This window comes from Talpa occidentalis, unplaced genomic scaffold (assembly GCF_014898055.3).
Source record: "Talpa occidentalis isolate TD23 unplaced genomic scaffold, MPIMG_talOcc4v2.1 talOcc4.3, whole genome shotgun sequence".
NCBI lineage: Eukaryota > Metazoa > Chordata > Mammalia > Eulipotyphla > Talpidae > Talpa > Talpa occidentalis.
The window spans coordinates 6289679-6305740 of record NW_023603184.1 but is presented as its reverse complement, the minus strand read 5'-3'; the positions used below and the strand labels follow the sequence as shown (position 1 = coordinate 6305740).

Genomic DNA, 16062 nt, shown 5'->3' with positions numbered 1-16062 from the left:
AATCCATAATCATATTTGGAGATTTTATATTCCTTTCTCAGAAACTGATAAAAAAAAGTATATAGTTAGGCTATAGAAGACATGAATAAGTGATTTCTATATCTCTTCATATCATGTACTAATGTACATCCTAAGCTAATTGCAGAAACTACTACAGGCTTATCAACATTTTATTTCGCCAAATGAGGTCACTGGAGAAAAAATATCTACATCTTTTACAAATGCTATTAGCACATTGTTATAAAAATAAAAACAGAGACCAAAATAGTTAGGAACACATTGTCTCAGAATAAAAGATAATTCTTTACATTGAATAGATAAGCTTTATGAAAATGACCTTCATTGCTTTGTGGTTTTCATCTCCACAAGGACCAAGGAAAAGTTCTCTAACAGAGGTGGCTCCTTGACATGGATTGGCTTGGAAACTGGTCCCTCGTTTTACAGATTATGAGACTGAGGTTCTGATCAGATGTGATCAGATGTGGGACATGATTACAGTCTCCCAGCAGCCAAATAACAGCGAGTAGACAGAACCCACATCTCCGGACTCCTGTCCCTTCTACAGTGCCCAGCACCGCACCATGTGGCTGCACTGTTCCTAGAATCAGTAATATCCCCAGAAAGCAGGGACTTTGGAGCTCATCAAAGCTCCAAAGAAGAACCCCCAAGCTGGCTTACATACCTCCAGTAACAGGAAACTCGCCACTTAGAATGGCAGCCCTCTTTTGTTGAGTGCTTGCTCCATTTCATAGGCAGCTCTATTTTTCCTGGAGCTGAAATCTGTCTCGATGTGGTTTCACCCAGCTGTCCTGCATCCGCTCCTCCATCTCCGTGGGGTCCTGCAGGTTTCAGAATGTGTGACATTCAGGAGTCTTATCCTGGAGCTTCACGGATCTGGAAATCAGCCCCTCTGATGCCTCCATCTCTATCCTGCTCTCCTTTCTTCTAGTCTCCAATGGGCAAGAAGAGAACAGCATAAGGAACATATTTCATCTTTTGAATGAATGGACCCAACATTCTAATCTAATTTACAGGTAGGGAGTGAGACTTGGAGAAAGCACTGTAAAAATGATCAGTTCCAATACCCTATACCCAGATTGGGGGACTTGCCCAAGCTCACACATTTGGAAACAGCGCCCCACAACTAGCACTCAAATCAATGTGTTGTTCCCTGAACTACACATGGTACCAAGGTCTGTGTGCCCAGTGGAATACACTGTTGTGTCTCCCTAAGATTGTTATAAAGGACTGGGGCATTCTTCTTAGGTATTCACTTCCAGTTCACACTGGGGGATACCAGCTGCGTGTCATCAGCAGCCTTCTGAGATGCCCACACCAAGGATCGCAGGTCTTTTGCCAACACCTACTTGAATAGGGCCACTGACTCACCTTGGTGTGCCGTGGACTGACCTGGTTTTAAAGCTGAAACTCCCATATGCTGGGACTCCCCCACCTCAGTCCTGAGCAAACTTGAATAATTGGTTGCTCTAGATGTAAGGGAATTTCAAAGTGGATCCCCAGCCCTGGTGAGCCTTCAGATGACTGCAGTCCCAGATGAGACTGGGCTCTCAGGAGACCCTGAGCCAGAACCACCAGCTAGGAAATAGCCAGGGCTCCTGCCTCGGGGAAACTGACCTAATGGGTATGTATTGTCTTCAGCTGCTAAGCATGGGGCCATGTGGCAGGCAGCAATAGACAGCTCGCTCGCTGATTTAAGCAGAAGAGGAATGTATTGAAAGGATTCAGGTTGCTCATCCCGAGTGACCACACTGCCCCTCATGCTTCCCTACAGTCCCTACACCTTTGTTACCGGGCCCTGAAAACAAACCCAGGTGTGGGGTGCACACAGCCAGAGTCATTGAAGATCACGACCAGTGTAGCGAGGACGAGAGCTTGGGCCACCAGCTCCCCACCTCTGCTGAATCCAATCCAGGAAACTCAGCCCCTGAAAACTGGCTGGACTGTACCCCACTCTTACCAGGGAGCAGCCCATGATCTGTGCTGCTCTGGCCCCATTTCAAAGTTGGGATGCACCTGATTGGTTGATCCTCTAACGTGTATCTGTGGCTTTCTTACAGGAGGCTGGATGTCTTAGTCTCATTAGAATGCTGTGGAGCCCGGGGGCCTACAAACAACAGGAATGGTTTCTTACAGTTCTGGAGGGTAGATCAAGATCAAGTTCACACTGCGGCAGATTCAGTATATGGTGAGAACCCACTTGGGGACTGATGCATGATTGTCTCTGTCATGGTAGAAGCTGCAAACTCTCTAGTTGCTTTTGTAAGAAGGCTAATCCCATTCGAGAGTGCTCCATCCTCATGACATAAGAACCTCCCAAAGGCCCCAGCTCCCTAGACTATGACCTTAGGGGTTAGGTTTCAACATATGAATTTGGTGGCACAAACAGGGCCTTTGCATTGGTGGTTCCTGCACCCTAGAATACTTTCAACTATCTCCATAGCAGGCCCCCTCACTTCCACCAGGATTTACTCATATATCACCTTCTCATTAGCACCCTCTTATTTAAAAGCGCAACCTCTACCCCTCAAATATTCAATCTATAGCACTGGAAAAGGGAGTTTTTGGTGTTTTCAGCTTCACTAGTGGGCACAGGGGAGGAGACACCCTACTTCTCGCCAAGACTCAGGGGGGTGGTGCGTTCTCGGTCAGGCAGGCGAGTCAGAGGCTGGGCAGTGCGAACAACCTCATCTCTAACATGCATATAATTAAATGAATGTGCCCACCTGCTCACCTGGCACGAGGTAAAAGTTGGCAACCCCCTGGCAGCAAGGTTTGAAAAGGCAAACCAAGTCCTGGGTCTCCCTGACTTTCTAGATGCTGTGGCTTCCATTGTGCGTCAAATTCAGATAGAGGAGAAGCGTGCGCAGATCTATCCAGTGCCCCCTCGTTTCCTTCCCCGCCTCCCCTTGCACACCACACTCTGGGCATGCCAGCTTTCTGCCACTGCACAGAACAAGCCCAGCTGGGTTCTGCCTGAGGTCTTTGCACGGGCTGGTGCCCCGGCTGAGAACTCTTCTCGCACTTGGCAGGGGCTGGCTCCTTCGTGCCTATCGACACTCCCAGTGAAATCCACTTCCTCAGAGAGCCCTTGCCTGTCCCCATCTAAAGTCACTTCTCACCCCCACCCCACTATCACCCACATCTAACCCAGTCAGCTCACCTTGCAGAGCATATGGCGCTCATAAGTGGCAGTGGCAGTGGACCACGTTCCTCTTTAGAGACTACAGGGGCTCCTTCTGGAGGGATGGGTAAAGGACAGTGGTTTGTGCTTCCTGGGGAGCTGGCAGAAGCGAGGCAAGCCGCTTGTCAGTAGAGCATAAAATAGCAGTGATGAACTGACCCAGGGCATTTGATCTTAGCCGTGGTCAGCAGCTGGGCAAGGAGTCCCTTGGTTTTAAGCCAGTCCCTCCTCCCTTCCAAGAGAGGGATCCCTCAGCTGTTGGGCGAGTCAACAAAACCAGAAGAGGCCTGTGCCTGGCTTAACACTAGGCTCGTGGAATCCAGGCCCTTCAACAACTCTTCCAAATGTGGATTTATTTTAAATATTTATTTCTTGCCATTAAAGGGGGAAGAGGAGGCAACATTAATAAATGTCAGCGAAAACAAGGCCGAGTCAGTAGGATTAGAAGTGGTGAAGCAGGAATGAGGAGGAGGCAACTGCCAAAGTTTTTGGGAATGGGGAGGGAGCGGGATTTGGCTCCGAGCTTCCTGGCAGCCTGTGCAAAAAGAGAAACCTGATCAGTTACAGAGCTTTTCCTATTAGCAAGAGAGATGCTTGCCAGTTCCTTAGGGAAAATGCAGAAAATTCAGTGTTAGTTTTTTCCTAGGTACTAAATCCTGAATGAAATTTCTCCTTCAAGGCTTTAAAGGGGTCATTAATTGATGCAATAAACAACATCCTTGTTTTATAGCAAATGTGAATGTACATCCAAGGTGCACTGGACTTGCAGCAGATAGTGTGCGTGTTTGCTTGGGAATCATTATTATTAGTGCTTCAGATTATCTTTTCCTTCAAAGGGTTTCACTTCACTTTGAGCATCTCAGTGTTCTCACAGGGACATGGAGGTGAATGAGATTGTGAGTGCATTTTTTGAGGGAGAGGTTATAAAGTACAACTTCACATCAAGAAGTTCTAATTAGCTTCTTTTGTGTGATACGCCCCTGAGAAAAATTAGGGAAATATTTTACCCACCATTTGGCTGAAGAGTTGCATTATGGGAAAGGATAATGATCAGAAATGTCCAAGAGTGGAAGACATTGAGCAATGGAATCAGGACGACCTGGGTTTAAATATATTTTTTTTAAATTTATTTATTTATTCATACAAGCACTGGGTACAGTCAGAAGCGCGGGAGGGTGAGAGAATTCACCAGAGCCAGAGCGGGGAGCAGAGCAGGCAGAAGGACCGAAGTACACTGCTGAGGGGAGCAGCGGGCGGCAGGAGAGATCTGCGCGCCATGTGGGACCCTCCTCCGGTGGCCAGGGAGCAGCCGGGGATCGAACCGGCACTGCGGAGGCTGCGGGCAGCTTCGCAACCCAGCGCTCAACCGCTGCGCCACTGGGGAGGCTCCCTGGGTTTAAATCTTACCGGACCTTTCACTAGCTGGGTGGCCTCTGGCATGGTCTCCCAGTCTGTGAAAATAGTGATAATGTCATCTGTCTTGGATTATTGGGAGTCAAATGGTAACAGCCCTGAAGGTGTGTGCCATGTGCTCTATTCACTTCAGGCCCCCTTTTCTCCCCCTCCCCTAATAATTCTCAAAGAATTCCTGTGGAGCTTTCACTGTACCCCACTTGTGATTCAGGTCCAGCTGAGCCCACAGAAGGAAGCCCCATATAACCGGCTCTGTCCAGCTCACCTGTTTATGGTGATTATGTTCACGCCCTGGGGCCACTCTCTGCCCACAGTGACCCAGAGCACCTGTGCCAACTTGAGCCCTCGGCTTCCCTTCTGAGACGATTCCAGCAATTCTCTCCGCCTTGTTCTGGATTCCTTCCTGAACCTTGGTCTGGATCACATGGCTCTGGGACAGCTTCTAGAGGGCAAAAGGCAGTCCAAACTCCTGGGGTCCTGCAGGAAGGACATGGAGCCCAGATGGAAAGTGTCGTGTTCCCTGGGTTACAGAGCATGGTGCGGCCGGCTGAGCTTCAAATCTGGGTCTGGAAACCACGAAGCTGCCTCTGTGTTCCTCGGGCGTGATGCTGGCCCTGTGTGCAGTGCCCAAGAGTCCAGTCCACCCCACAGATACAGCCTGAGGACCAACTGTTCTTGGCCAGGGGAGGCCAGATGGATGGAAGATGGAAACAGCAAACAGCTCAGCAAGGAGAAGTTCCCTCCTTGCCTCGCTCACCAGCTCGCTCTGAGAACTTTTTGGAGTCCACAACCACACTCTTGATCTGAGTGAGCTGTGTGTTTCCATCTTGGGCCAGATGATAAGCTGAGTGAGGGCCATGTCTAACTGAGCTTGGTACTCCCAGTACCCAATACTCTGCTGGGCTTGAAGCAGACTGATAGGAAACTTTTATAGGTGCCCTGAATGTCATAGAGTGATGATGTTAATTACTGTTACTTGGGCATCTAGGGTGAGCAGCTGGAGTTCGGGCTTTTAAATACACTCTCGGGGCTCCTCACAAGAGCCTGCAGTGTGGGTGACTAGTGGCGTGCCCCATCTTGCAGAGGAAACTGAGGTTCAGAGAAGTGAAATCACTCAAGATCACACAGTGACAGCCACAGTATCCTAAGTAGCTGTGCTTGTGTAAGGGATACAGGTGATGTACCTACACTGCCTCTCTGGCTCACCCCCAACACCGAGACTCCAAGAGCCACAGAAAGTTCCCAGTCTGAGGCCAGGTTTTGCGTTGCAGTGAAGTTCACTGGGAACTCCAGCCCCTCAGGAGGAGGACTCCCTACGAGGTACCCCTGAAGGCTGCCTGGGCCAGTTCTTGCAGGGAGCCGTGGATCTTGGCGGCACAGACCACTCCTCCCTGAGCAGCGCCCCACCTAGACACCTTCCTGGGATCTAATTTTTCTCCCCAAACTTGCACTGGGGGCCTTTGAGGGGATATGGTCTGGGTTTTAGAGCCAGGGCAGCACAGTCTCCCCTGACAGGACATCCTAAAGTGGTCACAGGCCTGGCAGATGATGCCAAAAGCCAGAAGCGAGGGTTATCTTGGGACTGTTGTCCTGGTGATGCCATCCCGCAGTGTCCTCTGCCCCAGAACAACCCATGGATTTTCTAGGCGCCCATGGAAGTCTTGTGGACTCGAAACACTGTCTTTATGAAAACGCCGTCAGTCTCTTCTTGGTTACCTTCCATCTCGCTGTGATGTGGAACCCCATTTCACAGATGGAGAAACTGAGGAACCCAGCCAGGAGTGCGCACCTTCAATATTGGTTCCAAGTCAGCCAGGGGCCAGCCCGTTCGGGTCTCACAGAATCTCAATTTCTGGTAACAAATTTCGAGGTGAAGAGCACGTGTGGTTCGCGACTTTAAAACACTAGTCCCGCGTAAATAAACATTTTCAGCGCGCCCCAGGCCCCTCGCCTGCCTTGGGGGTTTATCGGGACCCCTCAGGCGCACCAGTTTAGTTTGTGTCCTCGGACTGCGGGGCATCCAAGGGCGAACCGGGCCCGTGAGCGCCGGCTGCGGGCCGCCGCGGCGCGAAAGGGTTAAAAATACAAGCGCATTTATCACCCCGACCATTTGGCTCAAAATGTGCCGCGACGCGCCGGGGACTGCCCGGGAGCCCCCCACGGAAGGGCTTTTTCCAATCCCACAACTTTTCATTCCTGCCCCCAAAAGTGTCCCAGTTCTAAAGTTCTGAGAACCTTTTCCCATTTTTTCCCTCGATTTCTCCGCGGGCTGGATTATAAAACTCGCCCTCTCCTTCGGGGTTCAAGGAGCCGGGGCCCCCCTCCGGGCGGGGCGCGGGGGGCCCGGGGCGCGCTCGGCGGGGCCGGCTGGGGCCGCGGCTGGCGAGTCCCGGCTCCGGCCCCTGAATTGGGGGGTCCGCGTCTGCCCCAAACGCCGCTTTCTTCCGTTTTCCATGTCATTTCCTGTACTAATAAGATGGTGGTCAAAGCAGGGGAGGAGAGCAGCAGCGAGTCGCCGCCGCCGCCGCGCCGAGGCTGGCGCTGAAACTTTGCGTCGCCGGGGACCAGCGCCCCCAGCGCGGCCGCTCCCGCCGGGGGCCGCCAGCCCGGGCTGCGCCGCCTCCGCCGGGCCGCCCGCCGGGCCGCCCGCGCCGCCCGGGCCCCGCGGCCGCCGCAGCGTTCCCGGGAAGGTGAGTCAGCCCCGGTAGCCAATGTGGCCATTGAAAATGGCTTCGGAGCGCGCTCGGCAGTTTGCCAGCGAGCGCGGGGCCGCCGGGGCAGGGGCCGCGGGCGGCGGCTGAGGGGGCGCGGGCGGCCGGGGGCCGGCGCGGGCCGAGCCGGGGGGGGGGGGCCGGGCGGCGCGGGCGCGGGCCGAGGGGGGGGCGGCGCGCCCCGGCCCGGAGGTGGGTTAACCCTCGGCAGGTAGCTGCCGCCGCCGCCGCTGCGGGGCTCGGGGGCCGCCCCCCGCCTCCCTCCTCCCGCGCGCGCCGCACTCGCGCCTTGTTACAATGTAGCCTTTTCTCGGCGCGGCGCTCGGCCGCTGACGGACGGCGCCGCCGGCCAATGGGAGCCGCGCTCGGCCGGGCGCTCGCCATGAGATCGCGGCGACGCGGGCGGGGCGACGCGGGGCGGGGCGGGGCGTGCTGGAGGCGCCCGGCGCCGCCGGCCTAGTTCTGGGGGGCAGTGTCGGCGGGGAGCCTGGGGCTGTTGTGGGGGGCTCCGATACTTCGGGGTGCAGGGGTCCCCTTCCCATTGGCCCATGATTTCCCCACAAACGTGATCGCGCCTGAGGCCGTTTCTTTTCTGTTAAATCTTAGTTGCGGTGCAGACTCTTAGGAAAATCTCTCCGGAGTGTGTTGCCTCCACCAGCCCTCCCCCGCCCCCCCTCTTTGCTTTGCAATCCCCAAGGTACTTTTAGATGCAGAAACTGCGGGAACTTAGCGGCCAGTGACCTTCCTGTGGTCAAGGCCAGCACGCCCTAGGCAAGTCGCTGCAAGGAGAATACCCAATGTCTTGGACCGTGGGCGGTGCTGGTTAAAAAAGTTGCTGGTGTGTTGAATTGGGTTGGGCTGGGCGGTAGGGTTTAGACCCCCAGGGTGGGCTTGAACTTAGGGAAGGAAAATAGTAAACCTCTCTGCTTTCTCAGGCGAGTGTTTCATGTGGGGAAAAGGCTGTGGTGTATATAGAGAGGGGCTGAAAGGAAACACACCCCATTATTTTGTGCCCTGGGGGACTGGAGGCAATAATGAGGGACTGCTTTTAATGCCTGAAAACCCTATAAACTTTAAGGGTTTTGTCTGGACTGGAGCAAAAGAATTTTCCAGGAACCATAATACCTGTGACACCTGAGCTTGCTTTTCATATTTCTCCTTGAGAGGTAGGTAGGGTGCTTGGTGGTAGTGTGCATCCACCAGAAGTAACAGGCTGCAGTCTGGGGGTGGGGGGGAGTCTTGGGCCACCAACTTTCTCAGAGGCAGGCAAGCAGGGTTCTGTGTGAGCACATGTCTAAAAAACCTTTCCTCCCAGGAAAAAAGCCTGGGCCAGTAGCTTTAGTTTAATACAAAGGGCTTCTCCCTTGAAATCCTTCCTCTTCCTCATAAAACAGTGACTTCGGACTTGGCAGAGTCTCTGAATCTTGCTTCTCCGTCCCTAAAATGGAGCCATCAAAGCCCGTCCGGCAAAACAGTTGGGAGGAGAGATGAGATAGCAGAGCTCAGAGCCCAGTGGATGCTTGAGGAACGGTCTTCTCTCTCCCAGGACTGGCTGCACGACACACCATTCTGGGAGAATCAGAACTGCCCAGCAGGCCCCACAGGGATGCAGGCCCTATAAGGGGGCAGCTGGGCAGGGTGAAGTTCCCTTTTCTGGTGACATTCGTAAAGATGAAGCCCCCCCCCCCCACCACCATCCAAGGAGCCCTGGATCAGTCACCACAGCTGTCACCTCTGCACTTATATATCTTTTTTTTTTTTTTTTAAGATTTATTTATTTATTTTTTATTTATTTTTTTTTTTTAGAGGCATGTTTTTTATTTATTTGTTTGCTTTGTTTATACATGCACTGGGCACAGTCAGAAGCGCGGGAGGGTGAGAGAACTCACCAGAGCCAGAGCGGGGAGCAGAGCAGGCAGAAGGACCGAAGTACACTGCTGAGGGGAGCAGCGGGCGGCAGGAGAGGTCTGCACGCCATGTGGGACCCTCCTCCGGTGGCCGGGGAGCAGCCGGGGATCGAACCGGCATCACAGAAGCTGCGCGCAGCTTCGCAACCCAGCGCTCAACCGCTGCGCCACCGGGGAGGCCCAGATTTATTTATTTTTATACAAGAGCTGGGGTACAGGCCAGAGGCGCAGGAGGGTGAGAGGATTCACCAGAGACAGAGCAGGGAGCAGAACAGGCAGATGACCGAAATACACTGCTGAAAGGAGCAGCGGGGGTGACAGGAGAGGTCTGCCACGCCATGTGGGAATCTCCCTGGCTGGCCAGGAATTGAACCCACGCTGCAGAGGCTGCGGACAGCTTCACAACGATGTGCTCAATCCGCTGCGCCACCAGGGAGGCCCCGCACTTACATATCTTTTGACCTGAGTTACGATTCTGTCCTTTAGGCTCCTTGGATTGATGTATTTCATATATTTCTTGGTGTCAAGTAAGACTTCCTCCATCTGAATCTTTCCTCTCCTGGATTTAATGGGGGAAGTGGAGTTTCTCTGAATCTAGGTTACTGCAAGTGTGAGGAAGTACAGAGCGCCGGACTAGGAGTCAGTTGCCATAACTCTTCAGCTGACTCCATGCTCTTTCCTGGGCTGTCACACTATCAGAACCCACACTCACGGGGTCTGAGGCTGTCCTATAGTCCTCCTCCTGAAGCCATCTCCAGGGCTGTGATCTGGGCCAAGGTCTCCAGCGTTCTGCTAGTCCACAAACTTTGCTGTCTCCACTCCCTCAGCCCAGTCCACTCCACCTCCAGGTCCAGAGAACTTCAGCCTCTGAATTGGATCTGTCCCCTTCTATTTTCCTCCTCCTCAGCTTTCAAATCAAGCCACCACTGTCTCTCCCTAGGACAGCAGCAAGAGCCCCCAGCTGTCTACCTGCTACCTCCCCTCTATGCCTGGCTAAGCATCACAGTAGGGGTGACCTCTTCCAAAGAGGATCACATCACACTTTCCATTTCCTGCTTAACACACCTCGAAGTCTTCCCAATGCTTTTAAGATAAAGACCGAATGACCCAAAAGGGCCTCATCTTATCTCCCACCCTCCCCTGGATCTCGCTGCACTCCTGCTGGGTCTCTCCCGTGCATGCTGGTTCCTTCTTCTGGAACACTGGTGGGAAAGTATCTGGTGGCCCTTATGTTATCAAATATTTCCAGCGCTCTCGGCACATGGTAGCATGGGGTCTAGTTCCCCTGGTGCTTGGGTGGAGCCGCATGGCGGTCCAGTGAATCGTGAACCACAGTGATACTTCTAGGCCAAAGCATTTGGTTGTGGATGTGAGGCCCTCCAGAGCGTTCTTTCCCTTGGCATGGAACTCGTAGCAGATAGGATGTTGGCTGCTTCTCCTAACCTGGTTCCCGCATCCCAGCAACATGAGTGGAGCCCCTTAGTGGCCCACAGTGGATCTTTCGTGACGCAGCATGAGTGATAACTAAATCCTTGTTGTTTGAAGCCATTGAGATCTGGGGGTTGTTTGTCACTGCAGCAGGACCTGTCCTGTCCTGACTGACATGGGGCCTAGAAAGCCTGCCAGACAAAGACAGGCACATGCAGAGATGTGGGGAGGCTCATTCTCAGCAGCCAGGGTGGCCTCTCTGACCAGTGAATCTGAGTCTCGACCCCTGCCTGGAAAACCTTTAAGGACTCCCACTGCTGGTAGGAGAGAGAAATCCTTTGTGGGGACACAATTTTGCATCCCTCCTATCTGTCATAGTCTGCCTAAAATTCTTTTCCCTAATGTTGCCCCTTTGCACTGACCATTCATTCCATCCTCCTGTTTAGGTCTCCTCATCTTTCATCTTTTAGCATCAGTATTATCATCACCTCTTCAGGAAGCCCTCCCTGATTAGGTCAAGCTTCCCATTACAGCCTGTCATGGCCCCACTTATCTCTCCATTGTAGCACTTCTCTCAGCAGTAACTTCCAGTCCTTGGTGTAATTATTGATTGCAGGCTCATTCTTCCATTAGACCATATACTCCACGAGCGCAGGGCCTGGGCTGGCCACTGAATTTGTATCTTCACAATGTTTTATATCTGCACACTAGAGCTGCTTGATAAGCGCCTTCTGGGGAATCCTGAACTGCGGGCTGGGCTGAGCATAGGATTGACAAGGTTTCTTCTCTGGGATGTGGGCAGGTGGTCCAGCCAGAAGGAGGTGTTAGGCATGGTAGGCAAAGTGCCTGGGCAGATACTACACTCGCCATTCTTGCAGGTGTCCATGCCCCAGGATGGCACATTTCAGGGATGTATGAGGGGAAACTCCAGGGGGCAAGGAGGTACAGTCTCTGCTGATCTGGCAGGTGTTGGGTTCCATCAAGGGAGAGCAAGAGATCCAGGGCCCTGAAGAAGAAGGTGATAAAGGCAGCGCATGTGTACTGAGGGCTTACTGTGGGCTGGGTGTGGTGCTGCGCGGACCATATGGCCTATGCAGAAACTGCCCTCCACAGTGAATGTCATGGTTTCCATTTCACAGATGGGAAAACTAAAGCTCCAAGAGGTGAAGTCAGGGATCTGGGGTTACCCAGTGGTGAGAGAGGCCAGGACTGGAACCCTGGCAGTCAGATGCCACCTCCTTGGGGATGCCCCCTTAGCAGAGACCCCCAGACCCAACATGGAGAAGTGCCTTTGGAACTTGGGTTTATAAAGCCCTCCATGGAGACAAGTTTTCAGAAGGACACCCCCCAAACATTGGGGTTAGAGCAACCGGGTTTCCAGCTCAGAGGTACCTCCTGGCCTTGGTGCCAGGGCTCATCTAGACCATTGGTGCTTGTCCACCTCTGCTGGGGCCTGGGAGTCCTGGGCAGCCCCACAGCCCACGTTCTTGGAGCACGGCCTGGGAGGGGCTTCTTTCTAAATGACCCAGGACTGTGCTAGGAAAATAAGCTGTGCAGAAAGAAAATAAAATGAAGAAAAAAGAAAAATGTTCTGTTATCTTTTCAAAGTCTGTTTCCTATTGCAGACTTGAATCTGTTGGGAAGGCCAGCGCTCACAGCGCAGCCGCGCTCGGGTGGCATCCTGGGCTGGGGAGGCCCATGGCCTCCTTTAGCCCTTCGGCAGCTTTCCCTGATATTGTAAAAACAAGATTTGATTTTTAAGCTCTGGTCCTGCACAGCCGGTTTCAGGACCCTCTCTCCTCCCTGGGCGCCTCATGCCTGGAACTTGCAGGCACATGAGGACTGAGCCTGCACTGGCGCTGGGTGGGGGAGACGGAGGTACAGAGGGGCTGCAGGCCGACCTGCTCCCCAGTGTCAGCCCTGGTTGGGGTGAGTGTGGGGCCTTTGCAAAGTGAGGTACACCTGGGCCTCTGGGGGCTTGGGCATCACCTAGAGCTTCCCTTCCCCCTCTCTCTTCCCCACCCCATCTGTTCCATAAAGACTGCCTTGACCTTATCTCCAGTCTCTCCAGGGAGCAGGCCAGCTCTGGTGGCTCCATTTCACAGCTGAGAAAACCAAAGCGCAGACAGGAAAAGTCACTTTCTGGAGGTCAGACTGTTTAGGGAGTGACCAGGCTAAAATTATAACCCAGACCTCTCACCCCCTTCTCTGCACCCCAGTGCTGCTCCTGGAGTCCGTGCAGAATGAGGACCTCTGAGAGTGATCTCTGGGCCCTGCCCTGCCCTAAGGTGCCTAATGACTAGTGGACCCATCGCTCTTGCTCATGGTGGGTTGGGGGCAAGAGTGGGACCACCAGACAGGAGGATCCGCTTGACTGGGGTGTCGAGCTGGGCTGGTGTGGACGTCACCGAGCAAATAAATATGGAACCGCCCCCACAATGTCAGCTTCTCCACAGTGGCTTCTCCCACTTTCTCACACTTTCCCCAAGGGAAAGGGGCGAGGGCCAGGAAAGGATCCTGCTGCCCGATGCCCAGGGGATGGAGACAGCCAGCCTGACGGCTCCCGGACAGAGGGGGACACTGGGAGCAGCCCGCCAGGCCCTCAGCCCCAGCAGGGAGCCAGCCGCTCATGGGGGCAGGACTGGGACCCAGCCAGGGTGGATGCCACTCTGTCCTGGCCCAAGGTACAGGGGGTGGGCTCCGGGGGGTGGATGGGAAGAGGAGGAGGGGCAGGCGGGGGCCTGTTCTGACCGCACAGCCCAGCCCTTCACTGCAAAACCGGGAGGCAGGTCCCTGGGTGGTGTAGGACTGTCTCAGACCAGCTGTGTTTCAGCAGGACAGTCAGAGCCCCAAGAGGGGGTCAAGATGGTCAGAGCTGAAGGTACCCCAGGGAGGCGGCAGGGAAAGGACAAGCCCCTTAGTCCAGGGTAGAGGGGGGCAGGAAAGTGAAATCCTCAAAGGCAGTCAGCCAACTTGGCAGCCGGAGGATTTACCCAAAGAGAAGATGTTATGTCTTAGGGGGAGAATGACAGAAAGAGAGGATCCAGACAGAGCTTGGGCTGGATCTTTCAGGAATAAGGAGGCTTATAGGTCTGTGTGGGCTCCGCCTGAGTGATGGGCTGCCCCACGATGCTGATGTTATTAGCCGCAGTTCACAGAGAGGTGGAGGCCCAGAGAAGGGAAGTGACTCGCGCAAGGCCACACGGCTGTGGGCCACAGGGGCCCGTGTCTGTCTGATTTCAAGTCCCTTCACCTGGTACTGCAGTGGGAAATGCCGGCAGGAGCCTGTGTGGGAGGAAGGGGGGACTGGAGGACTTGCAGGTGTAAATGTGCCCCCCTGGGAATTATAGCGTGGGCCAGACCAGCGCCCCCTCCATGCATATAGGGCTCGCCTGAGAGGTGGAAATGCTGGCACTGCCCATGGTGCAAGGTTATAGGGACCTTCCCATTTCATATTTGTTTCTGCAGGTGTTCATGGAGCACCCCTGAGGTTCTGGGGGTTCAAGCATAAACACATGATTCTGTGGGCTCTGCACCAGGGACCTCTGGGGACACCAGGTGCAGGGCCTACCAGTTCCACAGGCAGGGTGGTCTGTGGAGCCCTGCCCATTTGTGATCTCTGTGTTGCTGGTCTGCAGTGAGATAGGACAGATCCTGAGAGTGTGTTGAGAAACTTGTACTGCAACTTGACTTTGCCGCGTCCTTTTTTATTGTAATTTACAAAAGCATCAGTTGGCAACAGATTGCAAAACTAAAAAAAAAAAATGTCTCTTTACCACAAATAGTTTGAATGGCTCTGGCCCAGATCCTAACTGTGATTGAAGGTAGGAAGTGCCCTACTTGCTTGGGGATGTGGTGGGAGGCAAGCAAGCCGTTCTGCCAGGGGCCATCAGGGAGTGGGGGTGGGGCTAGGCTTCCAAGAAGCAAGGTTGAGCTGGACTGTGAAGGAGGAGTAGAAGTTTGCCAGGTGGAGGCAGAGGGAAGGGCATTTCAGACACTGGGAACAGCATATGCAAAGGCAGGCAACGTGAGGATCTTCTGGTTCTGGGATGGCAAGTAGTCTTGGATGTTTGGAGAAGAGGTGGTGGAACCTGCCCTGGAAGGCCAGGTTAGGGCCCAGACTGGAGGGCCTGGAGTGCTGGGCTAAGATGCTGAGCCTGCAAGACTGCCATGGAGGGAGTGGACAGGAGGTGGGAGGAAAGAGCACACTGAGTAGGGGCTCCAAAGGACTGAAGTGGCCATGCCCATGTGTGTTTCCTCTTGGTCTGCAAACTTTAGGAAGGCTGCATCTTGGTGTCCAGTGGGCAAGTTGCTGGTGAGCAGGCCTCTCCTCGTCCCTGCTGAGGCAGCCACCACATAGTTCTCCTGGTCCTGCTGCCTCAAGAGTCCTTCCTACTGGATGGCGCTCTGGTGTGAGCAGCAGCCTTCCGAGGCTGACCTGGTCAGGGGGATGGCCTCCAGTGTGGTGGTCTGGCTAGGGCGGGACCCTTCACTGGTGCTGTGAGCTGAGGAAGGGGGTGTGTCCCCTCAGTGCAGAGCCACGCTCAGGAGTGAGAACCGGGCGAGTGCTCCAAGCCTGCTTTCTCCCTCTCCCACTCTTGTCTCCCAGTGTGAGGGCTGAGGTTGGGGTATTGGCCACACACTGGTGTGTGATGGAGGGGGGTCCGTTTAGGATGTGAGCAGCGGACGGTGTCCTGAATTTGTGTCCTCACAAACCCACTAAGGGTTGGGGCTGAGTCTGCATTCATGGCCTGAAGAACGAACGCCAGTTTAAGGCAGGGAGGCACGGTTCGTGTCCCAGCCCAGCCCAGCTCATGCGAACACAGCCCAGCATTGCTGCCATGGCCTCAGCTCTGGTGCAGCCTCCTGTTTTGTGAGCTCCTGGGCCTGCATGTAGCCACAGGGTCCACAGAGTACTGGCCTGCCTGGGAGGGAGCTGTGGGCACTGCCTCTCCCATCAGCCCCACCTCCTGGGGCCCCTGTTCAGGGTGGCGCGGCCCCCGCCCCTCCCTGCAGCTCTCGTCAGCTGGGCCCCACGCAGCAGGCCAGGTTGTCTGGCTGCTCTTCCTCAGAGTCCAGCTGCCTGGACGGGGCTGGGCAGGCATTTGCTGCCTGTCCAGGCTTGGGCTTCAGAGCCAGGAAGGCAGGAGTCATTAAGTGCTTTGGTTTTGACAGTGACCTTGGTTATGTTTGGAAGTTCAAGACCTGAATCCTCAGGCCCCTCTGGCTCTCTCTGCCTTGGGCTGATCCCACACAGGACTCAGTATTTGCAGGAGCCCAAGGGTGCCCTGAGGCCCCCCAGAAGGACAGGTCTGGGGCCCCAGAACTTGCCTCAGGCTTCCTCCTGCTGCTGCACCCTCTCCTGAGCTGGGCTGTGAGTGCTAGCAGGGGCCTCCCTGCT

The 16062-nt window shown here is 54.4% G+C and overlaps 1 protein-coding gene across 3 annotated transcripts in view; it reads left to right on the top strand.

Moving 5' to 3' along the window:
- Positions 1-16062, top strand: part of PRDM11 (PR/SET domain 11) — a 99523-nt gene that overhangs the window by 11311 nt on the left and 72150 nt on the right. For 2 of the 3 annotated variants that reach the window (XM_054699249.1, XM_054699250.1), the window contains exons 2-3: positions 950-1034; positions 2079-2206. In XM_054699249.1, the coding sequence (XP_054555224.1) occupies positions 2204-2206 (3 nt within the window). In that variant the 5' untranslated portion in view covers positions 950-1034; positions 2079-2203. Of the gene's footprint in view, positions 1-949; positions 1035-2078; positions 2207-7273; positions 7306-16062 lie in introns of those variants that run through there. The other variant, XM_054699248.1, reaches the window with a different exon arrangement.